The sequence below is a fragment of the Perca fluviatilis genome, chromosome 8 (assembly GCF_010015445.1).
Source record: "Perca fluviatilis chromosome 8, GENO_Pfluv_1.0, whole genome shotgun sequence".
Classification (NCBI taxonomy): domain Eukaryota; kingdom Metazoa; phylum Chordata; class Actinopteri; order Perciformes; family Percidae; genus Perca; species Perca fluviatilis.
In genome coordinates this window covers 27,651,063-27,671,419 of record NC_053119.1, presented here as the reverse complement: position 1 = coordinate 27,671,419, position 20,357 = coordinate 27,651,063, and the positions used below count along the sequence as shown (strand labels likewise).

At 40.6% G+C, this 20,357-nt stretch overlaps 1 protein-coding gene across 1 annotated transcript; it reads left to right on the top strand.

Moving 5' to 3' along the window:
• The first annotated feature begins 1,947 nt into the window (after nucleotides 1-1,947).
• Nucleotides 1,948-15,956, top strand: uri1 (URI1 prefoldin like chaperone). Its single transcript, XM_039809138.1, has 11 exons — nucleotides 1,948-2,348; nucleotides 3,403-3,437; nucleotides 9,618-9,696; nucleotides 10,481-10,690; nucleotides 11,910-11,930; nucleotides 12,021-12,084; nucleotides 12,243-12,429; nucleotides 12,533-12,776; nucleotides 12,918-13,069; nucleotides 13,677-13,902; nucleotides 15,171-15,956. Exons 1-11 carry the CDS (start codon nucleotides 2,277-2,279, stop codon nucleotides 15,357-15,359), a joined length of 1,479 nt encoding a protein of 492 aa, XP_039665072.1. The 5' UTR covers nucleotides 1,948-2,276; the 3' UTR covers nucleotides 15,360-15,956.
• Nucleotides 15,957-20,357: the final 4,401 nt, after the last annotated feature.

Below are 20,357 nucleotides of genomic sequence, written 5' to 3'. Positions count from 1 at the left end.
TTATTTGAATTATTATAAAAGGCCTAATTATTAATAATATCTTAAACTCATAATTCAGGATACATTTGTTAATTAAAGGCTTTGTGACTAAAGGGGGTTATTAGGAGTTAAATTGATAATGGAAATGTAGCCTACTTGTCAAATATCTCAGATTAATGTGTAATTTTTGGGGAAAGTTGCTTATCCCTTATAACTTCTTATAGTAAAGGCTTTTCAAGTGGTATGACTTTTCAAATGAATGGACAAATTAAGGGACATCTCGTTCCCATACCGAACATAAGAGGTCAATTATGGATTATGTTTTGAAGGGGTTCTTGATTCACAGTGCATCATTTGTTTTTGCTATTATGCCAGGTTCTTTGATATTTCCGACAGCAATTAAAGGCAACAAAAACAGCCAATGAGCGTCTAACAACAAGGGGGCTGGAACCATGGGAGGATTTTCCTATTCATTTTCTGAAACCTAACTTGTTTATCACAACTGACCTGTCTGAGCTAACTAAGGCTATATCTACTGATAACTATGTGGGCTATTATGTGAATACGTGTGTGTTTTTAAATGTTATATCTGTGTGTGCAGGAAGCCTACAGGCGACCAAACAGCTCCTTTTCTTATCTATAAGATGTATCTATAGATACATCTCTGACAGTGGTTGCGCTCGTCACTATTTTACTGTGTGTTGGTCAGTGCTGCAGGATTTTTAGCTTGCTAGGCATTTATGTCGACTGTTTACATTTGTGCAAACATCCTTCATTTACCCAGAGTACACTGGGAGACACAGAGGAACAGCTGCGACTTCATATGGCTAAAAAACGGAAAATGCAATGTTTTGTCTTCAAAATAAAAGTATTAAACGGGACTAAAGAAAGAGAGATGTTTAGAGATGCTTGTTTTTTACGTGAATGTATCCATCTTATGCTACATTATCCTTCTACTCCACTACATTTCAGATTGAAATGTACCGTTTACCCAACTGCATTCATTTGACAGTTATGCTGCACAATAACAGTTTGCATGCACACAAAACTGTCTTAATTTATAAAACAACACACTATTATTAAACTACCCAAGAATGCATTTAAATGAACTCAAAGAATTAACACTGCAGTGTCAGCATCAATGCAACTATTAATGAATCTAGCCATATTCATCTGTTCAACGGAGCACATGTAATCAAAAAATATGCAATAATGATTGGAAATAGCAACATATAGGAGCTGTTATTAGAACATCAAGACCTTTGGAAAAGACAAGGTCAAGAGTGTCACCCTTTGTATGCATAGTCAAAAGATAGTCAAAAAAATCAAAAGATTCCAGTAAACTTATGAAACATGTTTTGTATCTGATTCTGAGTTGTTGCTGTCATCTACATAAATATTGAAATCGAAATTATAATGCTGTCAAAATCAATAGTGATTTTAGATTATAATTATTATTTTTTTAAGATATACTCTAGTTTGTGATGACCAGTAATGATGTCATTAACATTTTTAACATGTCTTTTTGGATAGAAATCTAACATTAAGCGTGCAAGGAGGATTAGCTGGGACAGACATAGTTCAGCATAATTCTTCATTTTCATAAACAATGATGACAAAGGATGAAATGCAACAATACAATGTACCACGCAATACAACATACAAATACAACAATAAAGCAATAATTTAACACTACCATTCCTTATGATGAGTATTTTTGTGACATTTTGCTGACAATATTTCCATACTTTTACGCTAGTCTTGATTGTCAACTGCCCTCAGACCCCTATAGGGACCCAAAAAAAACTTTTTTGTTGTTGTTAATTTACCAATTCAATTACAGGTTTACCTCGGTTCATTCATTGGTGTTTTGTTCATTCTATGTTGGTATTTTAATATAGCCTACTTAAAAGCGACATACCAATGCCATGTTTTATTTTGAATATTTTGAACGGAAGTTCCGGTGTTATTTTGTCTTCTTGACATTGGACCCATGCGATGAACCGAGGTGCATGTCGCAGCGCGAGTGACGGGGAATATTTGCTAATCTTTGGATCTTAAAACCGTGGATATTTTTGGAAAAGCATGCAGAAATCTTGAAATGAGAGTGTGAAATGGTATCACTTCCGAAAGTGAGGATTATTACCGCTGCCTCATTGATGAATACAAGCAGAACGGGTCTCAGGAATAGCTGCTGCTGCATTCATAAACACTTCTTTAGGACTCACAACAACCCCTGAGCTTTGTTTTTGGGGTCACAAAACACCACATATTCCTGTTGTGCACGTGGGTTGACAATGGCTGAAAAAGGTAAAATGAATATAGGGCATCTCGGCGGAGTTGCCAGGCTCCGAGAGGAAAACGAAAAGGTAAGGTGACCAGTTGACACGAAAACCAGTAGCTGGCTAACGTTAACGTGAACTAACGTCTGAAACGTTAGCCAAACCACGCGCTGCACTAACAGCAAGGGTCTTCAAACCACGAGTGGATCTAACGTTACTAAAGTGCTCTTTACATGAAATATAGACGTTTGTCCGCTAATTGCACTAAGAAATATGTCATATTAACAAGTTGTGAGGTTATTGCTTTGACTGTCCGTGTTCGAGAAGCTTCCCCTTGCAGCCACTCGCATGTTCAAGATCTTGTTACGCAAATGTTGCCTGCAGGGAGGTGTGTTTTTTAGTTTCTGTTCTCCGCTGCTAGTTTTACTTGAGGCTTAACGGATTTGTTGTCCTCTAGACTTTGGGAAACTGACTTTGAACGTTTTTATTAACTGTCGACCAGCTTACTGTTTTAACACGTTAACAGTTATTCCACAGATAGTCAATACAGGAAGTCCCAGACTTGCAACAATACGATCTGAGAAGTTTCACTTTTTGATTAGGAATCTGTATAAACACTGAGAAAGTTTAGCAAGCAACAAACGTTGGAACATTTTGGTTTACATGTACATGATATATCGCCCTATCTCACACTGAAAGGGTGTAAGTGCAGATGTCCTGACCATTTGGATGTAACGTTAGCCTAGTTTTGACAGCTGTGTTTGCCTTCCTGTCCTGCTTCCTTCATGTGGTTGGCTGTTTTTGTCTGTTTCCCTGTGTGTTTGTGTGTTTGTGTGTTTGTGTGTGTGTGTGTGTGTGTGTGTGTGTGTGTGTGTGTGTGTGTGTGTGTGTGTGTGTGTGTGTGTGTGTGTGTGATTATTCTTTTCTTTAATAAGTTGTGTATTAGCTAGCTTTGTAGCATTTGCATCACCGGTGAAAGTAAACATAAAAGGAGGACAGGAAAAATCTGCCTGTGGCAATAATCACAGTTGTCATTTTACCATTTACTCCTTTAGGCTATTAAAGCCTTAATACAAGACTGTGTGTACATTTAAGAGATTTTCCACATGATTTGAATTGAAATTATCTGCCCTAAAAACAGGTGGTGAAAGACTGTGAAAGTCGGATTCAACACTGGTAAGCATTAAGAAATCCCATGTTCTATTTCAACAGTTGCATAGTGATAGCATTCTTTATTTTTTTTGCTTGCTTTTGTGTGGAGACCAGGGATGGTAGTAAGTAACACCTTTTTTGTTTTGAGCATCAGTAACTCAGTGGTTGTTTGTGTTAGATCTCTCAATCTTTCGTACACGGTTCCTAGTGCTTGGCAGCATACTGGTTTTTAATTTCCCGTACGTATGAATTTTCACATTCCACTACACATAGCATAGCCGCGAACAGCTCTTCTGGCGGGCTAAGCTGTGAGTGTTTTGAGAAGAGACCCATATTAAGTGCGTACCCTTTTCACTCATGAGTAGGCCATACCTTTATTACTCAACAATTAGTCTTGCATTGCCAGGCCTATCTCCACAGCGCCGTGGAGAAAGGTCTGGCTACACCACACATAGATTCTGGGATAGGTGGAACAAAATGGTCTACGTTGTTTGCAGTTCTTTAAACCAATCACAATCGTGCTCCTGACGCAGAGACGATGGCTCTGCAAAATGGTCTCGGGAAGGAACTTGTTTTGGTGGAACATTTGCACCCAGCAAAAGAAAACGACATGTACAATATTAAACAAAGTCAACTGTTCACACAATACAGTAATGTGAGCTATTTAAATTAGCTGGATACATGGTTAAACATAATTTGATTTTACCAGTGTATCGCCGTGTGGATTTTGTCCACAGTAAATCTCCACCAATCAGTCCCAAAACGTCCCAGTTAGAGAGTAAATACCGTAAACATATTCTTTGTACATTTTTTGCATTCATTCCCCAAAAGAATCAAGCAGACCTGCCGTATTGCACAATCCAAATATTCTTTAAAACTTGCCATTTTCAGCGTGAGGCTTGCTTGAAGTTTGTTGTTTTCCGAAAGGGACAGAGTTTTATAACGACAACACGCCGAGAGTGGAAGGTCGGGAACATCGGTCAGGCAATTATCTTATAAAGGTACTCCGTTGACCCAGACTACACACAATCATAGGCTACTGACAACAATTAATAAGCAGCAACTAACTCTTTAACAGGGTAAAACACCATTGCACAGAACATTTTGTGACACATAAACAATTTGTAAGACTAATAATTGTAAATTTACAAATTTACACCCCCAAACGGCATGCTGGGTAACGTTACAACAGCTAGCCAGGTAGAATAGTTTGTTATGAGCTGGGAGATGCTCCTTCACTAGTGCACATTCAAGAACAGAAAAGAGAAATGTAACAATTTTTTGGTGTTAAAAACCAAACACAACTTAACTTACTCGTTACCGTCGCCTCCGAAAAGCAAGCAGTGGAGCGACACTACGAATGCAAGAAAAATCCACCAGACAAGGACATGGTACATGCTAGAGACAGTTGAAAAAGACGGGTTCAGAACAATGATTGAAATACTGGATTCGACGTATGTCCTGCTGGGGGCGAAAATACTAGCCAAACTGCTAGCCCAATTATAACGCCGAAGAAAGCTGGAGCTACTTACTGTCGGCCACAAGAGCAGACCTGTGGTCAGTTTATAGGTTTTATACCACTATCTTAAACTATTTTGTTTTGTAAAGTAAACAATGTTAAAGTTGTTGACATATCTTTTCATTTGTAAGTCATTTGTTTTACTACGACGCAATAAAAATAAAAATTTCCACAATAAAAATTGTTTATTCTGCAACTGTTTCATTCATTCTGATTCCTTCACATATTGAATAAGTTTGTGGTGCAAAGCAAACCTAACTATATAAACTATAGTAATCAAAGCTTTCAGTACATGATGACATTAAAATGTTTTTCATATTCAATGTACTCCGGTCAGTGGAAAAAAACAACTATAAATCTATATAAAGGTCCAGTCAGGCAAAAAAAATAATGCAGTGAAAAAGCCAGAATCTTTAATAATACCGTGGTACAAATTTTTGGTCATACTGCCAAGCACTAACAGTACCCATATTTATCTTCTACGAATAAAATTTGCTTGGATAAGGCTCAGTCCTTACTGCAGCGGCCCGGTTTGATTCCGACCCGTGGCCCTTTTGCTGCATGCCATCCCCTCTTCCCCCCTTTCCTGTCTTCAGCTGTCCTATTGAATAAAGGCCAAAAAAGCCCCCCAAAAAAAACACTCACTTGGATTTCTACTTCCCAAAATCAGGTTATGTGAGTTATTGTCAAATACAAAGAGTTCTGTTACAAACTACCCCACTATTGGGGTGAGTTGTAACACTAGCTGGAGATAGATGTAACAATGAGAGGTCATTTGTTGAAATAACATCCATACTATCCAATTTATGTAAGAACAAATTTGACCAATTTAAAGTGACAAAAAAAAAAAAAAACACCTTGGCCCTATATCTTCTAAAACTTCAAATTTAGCACAAAAACAATTGCTGTGAGTGTTCACTGTATTCCTGAATGTGCATGTGTCACATAAGGGTTCAGTCACTGTCACAGTTTTGGCAAATGTAGATGGATGCCCCTGGGGGGCAGGCTTTGTTGGCACAGAACTGACCGATGTGCATGTGGGCTTGATGTTAGCATGAAATGCAAAGCATCAAATTAAACGAGGGCAACTTTAGGTATCGTAAGTCGAACCATTGCATCTACAATACAATGAGCGCTAGGCAAAAAATAATCTTAAATCGTAAAATCCCCAACATTGCTCACAGAGACATGCCACTTCTCCTGTGAGTTCAAAAGGAAATGGGAGTGTATGATCGTTTTAAGATTAACAATCTTAAATTTTTTTTAATTTGGAACAAAATACAAAACCTACATCTCACAAAGATGAACACATCCCCCGACCCACTGCCGTCGCGCCACTTGTTCAGACAAAAATTAAGACTAACCATAGTATTCAAGACAGTACAATATAATGGGAGTGTACGATATTGATTACATCACCGCAGATCTTTTGTTATTGATCACACTAACCCGGTGTTGCAACACTCCCCGGTCACCCCTGCACTATTAAAAAAAATTAAATAAATAGAAATGTCGCCACGAGGCAAATAAAATAAGCTATTCAATTAATGCTGGTTCTAATATGATAGCTCTTCCCTTGGAGATAAAAACAAACAAACTGAAAACTAAATATCTGTGAAAAGAAAAGACATTCAAAAGCTCAGTAGTATTATTCTTAGAATTTACTTATTAAATGTTAAAGGCATGTTTTTGGGCATTTTTAGGCCTTTATTTGACAGGACATATGAAGACATGAGAGGGGGTGATGACATGCAACAAAGGGTCTGCAGGTCGGAATCGAACCCGGACCCGCTGCTTCGCCGGGCCTGCTGCTTCGAGGAGTAAACCTCTATATTTGAGCGCCCGCTCTACCAACTGAGCTATCTGGGTGCCCATCTGCCCAACCCTTGATATATTATATGAAAACAAATGGTCAGCCGAGATTTGTAGGGCTCTGCACTTGCTTGTCCCTGAGTGATCAATTTCTATGAATACAACCAATTTGAAAATGAAATTAAATGGATAATTCAACCAGAAATGGAGCTTTTGTCGTTATCCGCTAATTTCCTTCAGTGAAGTTTGTGTTTAGTCGAGACACAGTTGGTATAGCTCCACGCTATTACTGAATAATTTATTGTCTAATAATAGCCATGAGTTTGGCTTCCTCAATTAATCAAGCATGATTGTGTGCAATATTGATGCTTTGCGTTTAGAGTGCTTGCTCTGATAAAAATCCACAAATTAGACACTCCCTGTCCCAGACCAATCGGAGGCATTTGTTTCAAGTATGCTTGACATGATGAAAATTAGCCAGTTTATTTCTGATTCCTAAACACAGTTGCAGTAGCAAGAAGGAGCATTTTCAGTTCACAGCCAACCATAAAGGTTCCATATTATGCTCATTTTCAGGTTTAAACTTGTATTTTGGGTTTCTAGCACATGTTTACATGCTTAAATGTTCAAAACACAGTATTGTTCTGTCTGAATATACCTGTATTCACCCTGTCTGATACGCTCCACTTTAGCCCGTCCAAAAATCCCAATCTGCTCTGATTGGTCAGCATTTCCAGGTCTCTCACATCAGCGCTCTCTTTGTCTGAACCGCCATTGCAGCCGGGGAATGACTGTAACAGCACTGTAGCTGCACTTTCTACACACTTTCATTTAATACATTCAGACTTTCATTCAATATATTCAAACTTGGAAATGGAAATGGCAAGTGGAATGACTAGAGTCTCTCAAAATCTGATGAAAATCTTTTAAACTGACCTTTGTTGACCTGAAATGAAGATAGCTTCAGTAACTGCATGGCCTATTTCTCGCTTAAAATGTTTTCAGAAACAACGCGGTTGTCCAATCAGCTGCCGGTTTTCATTTTTTGGGCAACCATACAGATTAGCGCCACCTGCTGTTATGGAGACGTATTACGTCTCGTCTCTTCGGTGTGTTCTGAGGCATTTTTTGGACCAACTCGGGGAAGACTGATCGGTCCGACTGGCTTTTCTGCCGACGGTCGGCAGTCTGGTTGGTGTGTAACCGCCTTTAGGAGAGGCCCTGGTATTGTGCATGCTGACTCACTGAAAGAGCTCACTGGGACACTTGATGGAATTGAGCCATCGTTAAGGTTATCAATTTCAGCTGTGCTTTTCCTACTATAACGAGTCAAAATGTCGGCTGTGAAAAAGGTCCATTGGCCAACTTTGAACGCTGTTGTTAACAAACACCAATCGACAAAAGTAGCAAATTATACCTTTAGGTCAGATTAACTGAAAACACCCCCGTGGATGTGCAAGTACAAGTAAACTGAGTAAACTTCTTTTATTGAGTAAAACAAATAAAAAGTGGTGGTGACAAAGAGCAACCAAACACCATAAAATAGTTCTCGCCTGTTTGTGAATCCAAGTGTTGTGATGCCAGATTATTGTCCTGTGGGTCCAAAAGTCTAGCACACGTCTCTAAACTCTGCACTTGTACAATGCACCTGCAGTCTGTAGTTACAGGTGGAGCACACTCGGTCAAACCAAGTGGTTGAAACAAGTGGACGAGTGTATTTTTTGTGGTAACAATTATTTGAGACACTCTTTGTTGTATGTTTATGACAAATATGCAACAACTTTAAGTCAACAATCTAACAACACTCACCAGTTTATGTTTGAGGGCCCATTTTCCTTTTTGACTAAAAACGACTCAAATATCTGATACGCTATATTTAAGGTAGAGGTTTGAGATTACAAGGAACGCTGGATTAGGGCTGGGCGATATGGACAAAATCAAATCTCACGATATTTTTGACTAAATGCCTCGATATCGATACCGCAACGATATTGTAGTGTTGACTATTGGTGCTTTCACAAAATATTTACACAATGAGATTTTTGATAAATAATCATCAGTAATGTGATATAATGACTTAAGTGGGTAAAGGCAAATAATAGAACAGCTAGAACAGTCTGGTAAGTTCAGAAAATGACATCATTTTACAGTAATGCAGCCTTTAAAACCAGGGACAGACAACACAGCCATATTACAATATTACGATATCCCAAATCTAAGACGATCTCTAGTCTCATATCACAATATTGATATATTGCCCAGCTCTACGCTAGACTATTCTAGTACATTGCAATAAGGCAACCAGTGAGGAAAATGTATAAAATGAAGTTAATAATGAGGGCTTTTGGAAGCACATTGCTTTCATCTGGCTACGACACTCTTTGTTTATCATGCAAAGGGCATTGCATAACTTCCTAGATGTGTTACATTTACAAACTGGTGTTGTGACTTTAACTGGAGAAAGTAGGCAATCTCAAAACAAACAAAAAATGTTAGACTTTTTTAAACCTTTTGAGTAACAGTATATTTCTGTGTTGTTTATCTGCATGGACGACGGCATCACAGTATAATGTTAGCTGCTTTTTGTCACTCTGCTGTCGTGATTTTCTCTGAAGTTTTCCATTGTTCCGTGGCAAATAGATACAGGTGAATACCAGCGACATCTTGAGAACTCTTCTCCCTTCTTCCCTGAAGGGGGAAACAGGCACTTCCTAATTACTCCATAGCCATTGTTTGCTTTCCATTGTTCTGTTTAACATCCCAGAATAAGTCAAACAAACTAATTTGGACAACAATTGCTTCAGAGGAGAGGCTTTAAATCATGAATTTGAACAGTTGTTGGCCTAACACCATTGTAAATCCATGCTTTGCAGGCAAAAGGTGTCAGGTGACTATGAAGCCCTGAATGAGCGCCTTAAAACTCTTCCAGATCAGCTGTCTTATGACATCATGGTGAGTGCTGACCTCATTCAAAATGCACAAGAAGAAACACACACTTGCACAACTTGTGCAGTGTAGGTTAGTTTTAAGATGAATGCCTGTTGCAAATGGCCAGTTCACCGTTTACAAGCCATGAGCTGGGATGATATTCTTAAAGGTCCAGTGTGTAACGTGTTTAGTTGTTCTTGTCCTTTTTTATGAATATTTACCACCACCATCAATTCAAAGTATTCCTATCGGCTTGAAATTTTACATTTGCATTCGCATGAACTGGGGTAGACGCTCCATATTCATGCGCCATCTTGAAATAGGTTAGCCGGTAAGGGACATACGGGACCTACTGCTCCGCCTTTCGCGTTTTCGCCGTCACATATCGTCGCTTCCCGGCCCCGGCAAGTTTGAAGAAGCAAACCTGGAGGACCACACGTATTAAAAATCCAAATTTCAGGAACAGGAGTCTTCTTCTTCGCCCAGAAAAAGAAAAAGGCTATTGAAAAGAGCAGGAGAGCGGCGTCATCAGAAAAAAAGCGTGAAGGTCTACCGTAGCTGTAATACATAATACTTTGAACTGCGTGGCGCAAGAGAGTTGATTGCGATATTATGATCTCAATGCTAGATGGGAGAAATTCCCACACATTGGACCTTTTAAATTTGCAGAAGTTGACCCTAAATATTGCATATTTTTCTGAGTTTTATTTCTTCTTTTCTCCTACTTTCATGTCCACATTCTGCCACCTGCTTTATTAACTGTTTCTCTTCCGTCTGGCTATTTCTTCATCCCCTCTGCTATGAACAGGTGCCGTTCGGCCCTTTGGCCTTCATGCCCGGGAAGCTGGTGCACACAAACGAGGTCACAGCGTTGCTTGGCGACAACTGGTTCGCCAAGTGCTCTGCCAAGCAGGCTCAGAAAGTTGTCGATCACAGGATGAAATGTGAGTCTCGTTTTTCAAAAGACTGCTTTCCTGTCCTCTCTCCAAAAGAGAGGAGTCATTGTTTCATTTTAATGTAATCGACACTGCCCTTCTTCATCCAGCAGAGGGTGTTGTTGCATCGAGCTTGTCTGAAGAGTCACTGAAGTCACAAACTTCCTTTCAGCTGAGCCGTTATTTGCCGTACCATTTCGGAAGAAACTTTTGAGATGCTTGTAGAATTTAGTCTATTTTAAGGATATGTTAAGTGGACTGTAAAGCTGCTCCTAACAACTGTACTGAAATCTTGGCGCGTGCGTGATTTTAGGCGTACGCGGGGTCCTTGATTTCACATGTGGTTAAAGGGCTACCAGCCGCAAGTCCCATTCGCATCACTTATTTGCTGTGCTGCTCTTGCACTCATATTTGACATGCCACTGTTGTCACTGCCACTCCGTTGTAAATCTTGTACGAGCAGTTCATACCTTTCCAGACCTCTCCCGCAGTCAAATCAAGTCCTGTAAATGCAACACTACTGTTTGATCGAGTGCAAGACGTTTTTTTTTTTTTTGAAGAAAAGAAAGCTATCGATTCTAACGTGGGTTGTGTGTCTTTTTCCCCGCTGCTCGTTCTAGGTCTCAGAAAATCTCATATCAAGTTAAATGGGCCCAAGTAACGATTTATGATGTGAACATTATTAGAGTGTTTAGTGAAGCAGAAACATGCTGCCACAGCCCATTCGCAGCCGTCTGCCATCCCTCCCCCGCCCCCCCCCCGCCTCCTCCTATCTCCTGACCCTGCCCACCCCGCTATTACAGAGCTAAGTGCTGTAATACAAACATGGCTGGCTGAAATGTGTCAGACAGCGGCTGAGTTGTCGGGCCTTCTGTGTTTGACCTTTCCTCACTTCCAGTTGATGTGCTGACTGGAGGGGCTCCCGATCGCCATGGAAACAAGGGCCCTCTGCTGCTATTAGTGAAAGGGCTTAATTGTTGTCTAGATTTAATGATCCGGAGTAGTATTCAGGGCAGAAGATATTATGAACTGTTTGTGTCATCATTTTTCAATTTCTCCCCCCCTCTAACTTGTTTAGGATTTTAACTCTTTAGCAGCTGATTGCCATTGGTATATTAAAAGTTCCAATTAAATCTCTGTTAGCCTGCAGACAGTTTCTGCACATTGGCTTTTGTCCGTCTGCTTCAAACTCTCTGAGAGCACATTCGACTGACGCAACCGTACTTACCTTACGTGCAGCCGCCGGAGGACGGTACTTAGTTACTTTAACATGAAGCCAAACTTTGCTGCCACGCACGCAAGGATTTGGAAACCATCTCATCCGTATGTTGCATTACTACAAGTCGTCTCCCAGATGACATATTGCTTAAGACGAAGATGGGGACAGATGTATTGACTTTGCTTCCTTTTTAGACTAAAGGGGACTACGTTGACATCAGAGAAGACACCGGAAACGATGACGCTGCTGTCACAAAAGGTAACTTCGTCAGCCTTTCTTCTGTCTTCATTTGACTTTTTTTTCCCTTTTTTTTTTACAAATCAAAGTAAGCTTAATTCTACACCAAACTCGGATTGAGATTTAGGCTGAGAAAAGTATTTCAGGAATTTCTTCTCCGTCTCACCCGCTGTTAACAGGAAAGCAAAGAATAGCTCGCAAACCACATTCTATGCCCAAGATGGATGCCGTGTTGGATCTAAAAGAGGAGAACGAAGGAGGGAGCGGAGATGGAGGCAGCGGAAACGGCACCTTGACCGAGGAGGAGTTGTGGGCTCGACTGGATGAACTCGAGAAACTGGAGGAGCTACAAGATGAGCAGGACAGGTAGGTGAACACACTCGGGGTGTTTTCTTAGTAGCCGCGATGGTTGCACATTTTCCAACCTCAGGCAAAATGAAAACGTCTCTTGGAACCGTTTCTTCTCCAGATTATCCGATAATGCAGACCTGAATGGCGAGGACACGTCATCCGTTTCCTCCGAAGAGGAGAAGGAGGGAGATGCCGCACCCCCGGTGAACGGACTGAGTCTGAAGCCCAGCTGGACCTCCAGGCCTCACAGTGAAGCGCCGCCGAGCGCAGACAGGAAAGCGGGAGAAGACGACGAGGAAGAGCAAGAGGAAGGCAGCTGTTTGCCTACCATCTTTTTCTCTCACACAATCGAACCCAAGAAGGTAAGAGTGATAAATCACTTTGGGTATTTTGTTTTACAAATTAGTCGTTAAAGCTATTTTTTCTTCTTTGCTTTATATTCTGCAGTTTAATTAACTGCTTTGGCGACTTTCTCTTTCCCCTGTCTCTGTCTTCTGCTTCAGGTGAGGATAAACACAGGAAAAAACACCATGTTCAAGTTCAGTGAAAGGAAAGAGCAGAAGGAACACTCGAAGAAGAAGAAGAAAAACGGCCACAACAACGGACTCTCCCATCACGAACTTCACAAAATCACAACACCAGTGGACATTTACAGGTAAAAACAAACACTAAATTCAGACATATCCCAATTTAACCCTTGTGTTGTCTTCCCGTTGACCAGGAATTCTTTTATGTTTTTATTATTTTTACTGCTTTTGATGATTTTTAAAAATGTTTTTGTCACCTTTTTCAACGCTTTTTACATTTTTTTTTATTCATGGTAAAAAAAAACTCATTAAAATCCCATCATACCTAATTTTTGAGTTTTAAAAAGCAAAAATTATGAATTATTTTGGCTAATATTTAAGATCAGAGGATGTTGAGTGAATCACAGACTGGTTTATGTCAAAGTTTAATTAGGATACTGTTTTAAAACCTCATTAAACATTTTTTTTCGAATGCTATGAAATGGAAGTATTAATTTTACCTGCAAGGAATGCTGTATGGGTTCCATCCGACGTACATGCATGCATCCGAGTTATTTTGGGGGCAATTTGGTTGTAAGAAACCCATATTTCTGATATAAAAACATCTTTGGAAACGGGTCAAATTTGACCCGAGGACAACACAAGGGTTAAAAACAGCTGATTTCAGTTAGGAGGTCTGTTTGAGGACGTTGCTCTCCTCTGATTGGTGAATACTGGTCTGCTGTCTTTGGTCAGGTTGTTTGTGGATGTGAAGAACGGGGAGCCCGTCCCCAGGAAGTCCATCCTAAAGTCTCGTAGCCGAGAGAACAGCGTGTGCAGCGACACCAGCGAGAGCAGCGCCGCGGACTTCGAGGAGCGCCGGGTGATTGGACGCAGCTTCAGCCACGACGAGGCGACGCACAGCGACACCAGTGACGACAGTCCCACGGCGGTCCCACAGCACCCCGCCAGCCGATTTGAGGTAAACGACACATGGTTGTCTTTTAGTTTTTTTTTTTTTTTGTCTGAACAGATCTCAGTCAAGTTTCTTCATACAGTCTTTAATCTCAATTACAGTGTGAAGGAATCTGCAATTTTCCTATATTATGAAACAATTTTACAAAAATTGAGCCGCACATCCCTTACTGAGAACATAAAACTCCCACAGAAGCCTCTTTAAGGTAAAATTGGAGTTGCATGGCCCCTGGTTAGCTCCCCAGGTAGAGCAGGCGCCCATATGTAGAGGTTCCCTCCTTGACGCAGCGACCACGGGTTCGACTCCGACCTGCGGCCCTTTGCTGCATGTCATTCCCCTTCTCTCTCCCCTTTCACGTCTAAGCTGTCCTATACAAATAAAGGCTTAAAATGCCCCCCAAAAAAATCTTTAAAAAAAATAGGAGCTGCATGTGGTCGAACAATCGTTAGTCACAAGAGGCAATATGAACAAGAAAATTCAATTTTATTTATAGCATCAATTCATAACAAGCGTTATCTCAAGACACTTTACAGATAGAGTAGGTCTTAGGCTACACTCTATAATTTACAAAGACTCAACAATTCCAGTAATTCCCCCAAGAGCAAGCATTTAGTGCGACAGTGGCGTGGAAAAACCCAAGGCTCTTGGTAGGAGATGTCTGACGGTGCCAGTTGGGGGTGTGATGACCAGTGGCAATAATAGTCACAATAAAGATAATGGATCTATGACTACAAATAGTAGTTGTAGTAGTTCATGGCGTAGCAGGGCACTGCAGGGCATAGCATGGCGCGGAGCAGGACCACGTCGACAGCTGCAACCATGATTTAGGTGCCACCCTAAAAAAACGGCATTAAAACAGTATAAATACTTTTAAGACTCCTTTAGGAGCAGTAGCTCAGTCCGTAGCGAACCGGAGGGTCGCCGGTTCAAGTCTCCGTGCGGACCAAGTACAGAGTGTAGACTGGTAGCTGGAGAGGTGTCAGTTCATCTCCTGGGCACTGCCGAGGTTCCCTTGAGCAAGGCACAGAGCCCCCAACTGCTCGGGGCAGCCCCCTCACTCTGACATCTCTCCATTAGTGTGTTTGTGTGTGTGTGTGTGTGTGTGTGTGTGTGTGTGTGTGTGTGTGTTTCTGACCTGTTTGTAATGTGCGTAATAAACTAACAACAATTTCCTCTCGCAGGAGGAAATAAAGTATGTCTTAATTTGAATCTAAACCATCAGTCGAGTCATACCACATCAGCGCCGGTATCTTACTGCAATTTCTCTCGTCCAGGCCTTTTCCGGTACAGTAGTAGAAAAGGAGCCGATGCCGTCAGCTGTCCCCCATCTGACCATCGCTCCACCAGCTCTGCCCACCATACTGGAGAGGAAACAGGAGGAGGTGACGCCTGACGTCGTCCCGCCCCAGCAAGCCCCGAAAAGGGTGTCCAAGTTTAAAGCTGCCAGGTTGCAGCAGGTGTGACTGTTAACGAGCAAATATCCATAGTTCACAATAACTTTTTGATGTTTTTTTTTTAAAAGCCCGTTTCTTTTCTACAACTGATGAACTGCACAAACCACCCTCTCCTCTTCTTTCTCTCACGTATCTTTCACTTCTGTCCATACAGGATCTCTTTCATTGAGTATGACCTTTGCTTTAGAAAAAGTACAGTAGCAACGCCTTGTGTGTACTGCTTTTTTACCAAGCTCCAAACACTAGTAAATGCAGTCTCTTTTGATATCCACTCCTACAGTATAAATGGCACTTAACAATGTGGTCTATCTTTCTGTGGGGATTTTTTTAAACTGACTGCTTTCTGTCATATGTTTACCCATCTTCTGCTTTTCTTTCGATCCATGTTTTTGCCCGGCTTAGGCTACACTTAGAATCAGCCACCTTGTTTTGTTTCTTTTTTCCAAGTCATGATTAATAAACAGAATTAGGTGTCTGCTAGCTCTCATGTTACCTTCACTCGACCTGCCTAATGAATGTATGTATTCCTTTGTGACGAGCTTTATGTAAAGACAAAAAAAGAATATTGATGGCAACTAAAAGGAAAATAAACGATTTTGGCTACAAGTCTCGTTTCCTATTTCTTCCTTGAAAGAAAATATTATCTTGTTCTTCTGGGTCTCTATTTCATTATGTTCTGCTGACAGGCCTTTATTCCGTATCTGAATATCAGTTTGGAAAGATATTCTCAAATAGTTTCTCACACTGCATTAAAGGTACTGCATGTGATAGTAACACATGTTTGCTCCTGACATCTAGTGCAAATTGTTTTGGTCTTTAAACAGCTATTCCCAGACACTGACTGAGCTAATATGGTCTCCTATGAATATTGTTACTCCTTGTGAATTTCCTGTTGTGTGTTTAAAATTTGAAGAGCTGAGGAAAGCACCCTCCCCGCGCCATATTGCAGCCAAACTTTGTAAGCGAGCAATAACATTTCATCGAAGCTGTATCGCAAACTGAACACAAAATGTCTGTTCCAGTTATCAAAAGCACAATATAAGTGCAGCCTCAATAAGAAAGAGGGAATTTCCAAGCCAAGCACTCTGACAACGTATCAAGTTCTGCCCGAAAACAAAATGTAACCGCTGAGGAACAGAAGAAAGTCAGATTTAGAGTCATGTTCATGGTTGCAGTCGGTGATCTTGAGGAAAAGTGTAAAACTGCTGTGTGATTTGACATGGATGATGGGCTGTATTCAGATCCAGTACCAGTACAACTATATATAAATATTCCATTACGTAAAAGAATTCATACTTCAGTAAAAGTACATGGGTATTTACAGCAAAATGTACTTCAAAAGTAAAAAGTGTGGCGATGTATATTTATATATTATACTCAGTCTTAACATATACATCATGTATGAGTAGCATTTTACTAGTTTTAGTGATTCCCATCATAGGGGTCGGGCCCGTCCAAACGGTCACAAGATGAATCTGAGGCGCCGTGAGATGAATAAAGGTGCCGTAGGTAGGATTGCGAAGATCCAGGACTTAGCCAAAAAATTTGAATATCAACAACTTCTCAGTCCCTCCCCCCTACCCACTAAAGCCCAAAACGGTCTCCTAAGCCTCTCCCCCTACAAGGGAGAATGAATGCGTGTGCATGAGCAGTGATTGACATGCAGTGATTGGCCCTGATTGGTGCATCTGAACAGGGAGTGGTGGATTTTTGCAAATCACACTACAGGCTGTAGGTGGTGCCAGAGGAGCCAGATTGTTTTTTTTAATTACCTGCTTCATGTAGTTCTACTGGAACATAGGGGCAGTTTCAGCAAATATGACAGAAAGTTAGTTTTATAACTTACCTACCTACCTACTGCACCTTTAATAGTGAAGGAAAGAAAAAATCTAATCGAATATTTGCCTTTTGGTTATTTAAAAAAATAGTTTTACCTCTTTACACATTAAACAGTTACATAAAACCATGTGAGTGGGGAAATGTTTCTTTGGTGGAACTGCTGCAGACTCATAGATGTCTGAAACATAACATAACAAGGGGTTCGTGAGCCAAAAAGGTTGGAAAGCACCGGTTTAACTTTAACAATGTGCTGTATTTTAAAAACTTAAGTTATATATCATATTTTTCTTCTAAGATCCTAATCTGAAAAGTAACTATAGCTGTCAAATGTAGTAGAGTAAAAAGTAGAAAGCAGCAGAACTAGAAATAGTACAATACAGTCAAGCACAAGTACCTTCAAATTGTATTTCACTTGTATAAATGTACTTGTTTATTGTTGTTTATTACTTTGAGGTTATATGACATTACTGGTATTGGTATGACTCTTATGCAGATTTATTTAAATCTACACATATGTTAAACACTAATTCATTATTGTGGGAAGTATTTTATTTTTTTTTTATTCCCTCAAAGATGACCTGGGTGGTTTTTATTTTCACGTGTATATAGTCGAACTAATCATTCATTGTTCCTGGCCGCTGACAGTTTGGTTTGTTCTGTGTATGTTTGCAGTTTTTAGGAGATTAATACGTTTTTTTTCTTCTTTAGTGAACTTAAAAATCACTCTGGACTGAGCAGTGTTGTTTGATGTAATTTTTGGGGCAACTCATACACACCAGTGTACTTCATCTCCCCCACAAGCAGCTTTAATTAAAGCTGTGGCTTGTGAGTTGAAAGGCTATCACTCCCCTTTATAGTTAACTTGTGGGAATGCAGGTCTCTGATAAGAAGCTTTTAAGCAGGTCCTGAGGTGACTCTACCCCCCTCCGGCTTCATCAGGATTATTTCTCCAATATGAAAATCCAGGTAGCATGAGACAGATTATGGAAACGCTTAACACACTAGATTTGTATTGGTAAGACACGGATCAATGGTTTAATGTAGGTTAAGCTGTGAAGGTATATGCTGGAACATAGTGGAACTACATTACAAAGAAATCTAGCATACAAACTATGTAATGGGCTGGAACACACACACACACACACACACACACACACACACACACACACACACACACACACACACAAGATCTACATTTTAGGGATTAAGAGGGATTTTAAGAGTTGTGTGATGAAGGATTCAAGCAGGTATTGTTGTCCAGACAGGTGCTTGGGCCTGAGAAGGGGAGAGGAAGAGTTGCACTTAGCTCCAAATGTCAGAGGAATGGATTAAACCAGCATATCTGCTTCACTGCTATTGGAACGTACGCTATTAAAGACCCAGCCACAAAGTGTCTCATACTTACATCATCTACACTCACAGCCTGTAAGAGGAACTGGTGGAAAATCCCAGGAGAGAAACAAATGTTCAGGTGACCCACGATGATGTGACAGCTCTGCAGCTACATGACACTTTGATTCTGCTGTTTCCGTCCTCAGATTCCCCTCAATGTCTTTTCATCTCAAAACGATTCAAAATATCACTTTGATTTTTGTTTATGGTCCTTCTTAGGTTTAGCGTGTCTTTGGAAGAATGAAAACTCAATAGTTATCAAGACATCACTCAGATGTTTGGACAACAACTAGCCTATGGCTATTAAATAAAAGATTAGTCGATTGAAAGAAAATGAATCAGCAATTTTTTTTTTTTTTTTTTAAATAATGAACTATTCGTTTTAAGTAAATTTTCAAGCAAACATGTCAAACAGTTTCGCTTTTTGGTTTTCGGTTTCAGCTGCTTCTTTAAAGGTCCCATGACATGGTGCTTTTTGGATGCTTTTACATAGGCCTTAGTGGTCCCTTAATACTGTATCTAAAGTCTCTTTCTCGAAATTCAGCCTTGGTGCAGAATTACAGCCACTAGAGCCAGTCCCACAATGAGCTTTCCTTAGTATGTGCCATTTCTGTGTCTGTAGCTATTGAGGAGGAGAGAGGGGGGGCAAGGTGGAGAGTGGGGGTGTGGCCTTGACCAACTGCCATGCTTCGCTTGTTTGCAAGACATGATGTCTCTCTCTCTCTCATGAGTGGGCCAAATTCTCTGGGCGGGCAAAGCAGAGAAAGGAGAGGTAACCTTTCCCCTTATGATGTCATAAAGGGAAGATTCCAGATCGGCCCATCTGAGCTTTTATTTTCTCAAAGGCAGAGCAGGATACCCAGGGCTCGGTTTACACCTATCGCCATTTCTAGCCACTGGGGGACCATAGGCAGGCTGGGGGAACTCATATTAATGTTAAAAAACCCTCATAAAGTGACATTTTCATGCCATGGGACCTTTAAATGTGAGGATGTGCTGCCAATCTGAACACATCACCTTGGGCTCTGGGAATGTGTGATTGGCTTTTTTCCCACCATTTTCTGATGTTTTATCGAGGAAACAATTAATTGATTAATTGAGGAAATCGTGAAATCAGTGTATCCGCAGTATACCCAGAAAGCTCCAGGAGGTTCCATATACCCACTTAAAAATGCCCAATGACATGCAACAACATACTTTCCATTATAGTTTTGATATATTTTGAATTGTCATCTGTGTTTTTCTTCTTTGCACAGGCTAAATAAAGGTATTTCCACCGTAAATTGGTGCATAAAGGTTTATCTGAATGCAGGAAATTAAGTCTTTTACACTCAAAATAACCCTGGGGGAGGACACCCAGACCCCCAACTATGATATGCCATACGACAGTTCACACAGTTACACATTCATACCTTGAAGCTGCCCAGTACAACCACAGTCTGATCTGCTGGCGGCCACTGAGCTGCTCCACTGGACCGGTTGGGGTTAAGGGCCTTGCTCAAGGCACCTCAGTGGTGGTAATGAGGGAGGAACAAGTGCTGCTCTTTCACTTTCCCCACCCAGATTTTTATCCTATCTTTATAGTCTGGGGATTGAACCGGCAACCTCCCGGTCACAGTCCACCACTCTCTCCCCCCCCTCCCCCCTGTTTCAAAATAGCTGGACTGCTTACAAACCTCTAGAAGCCTATAGGTGCTTTGAATTCCAATACAAGAAAAACAAGAAGAATGTACACTACCGGTCAAAAGTTTTAGAACACCCCAATTTTTTGTTTTA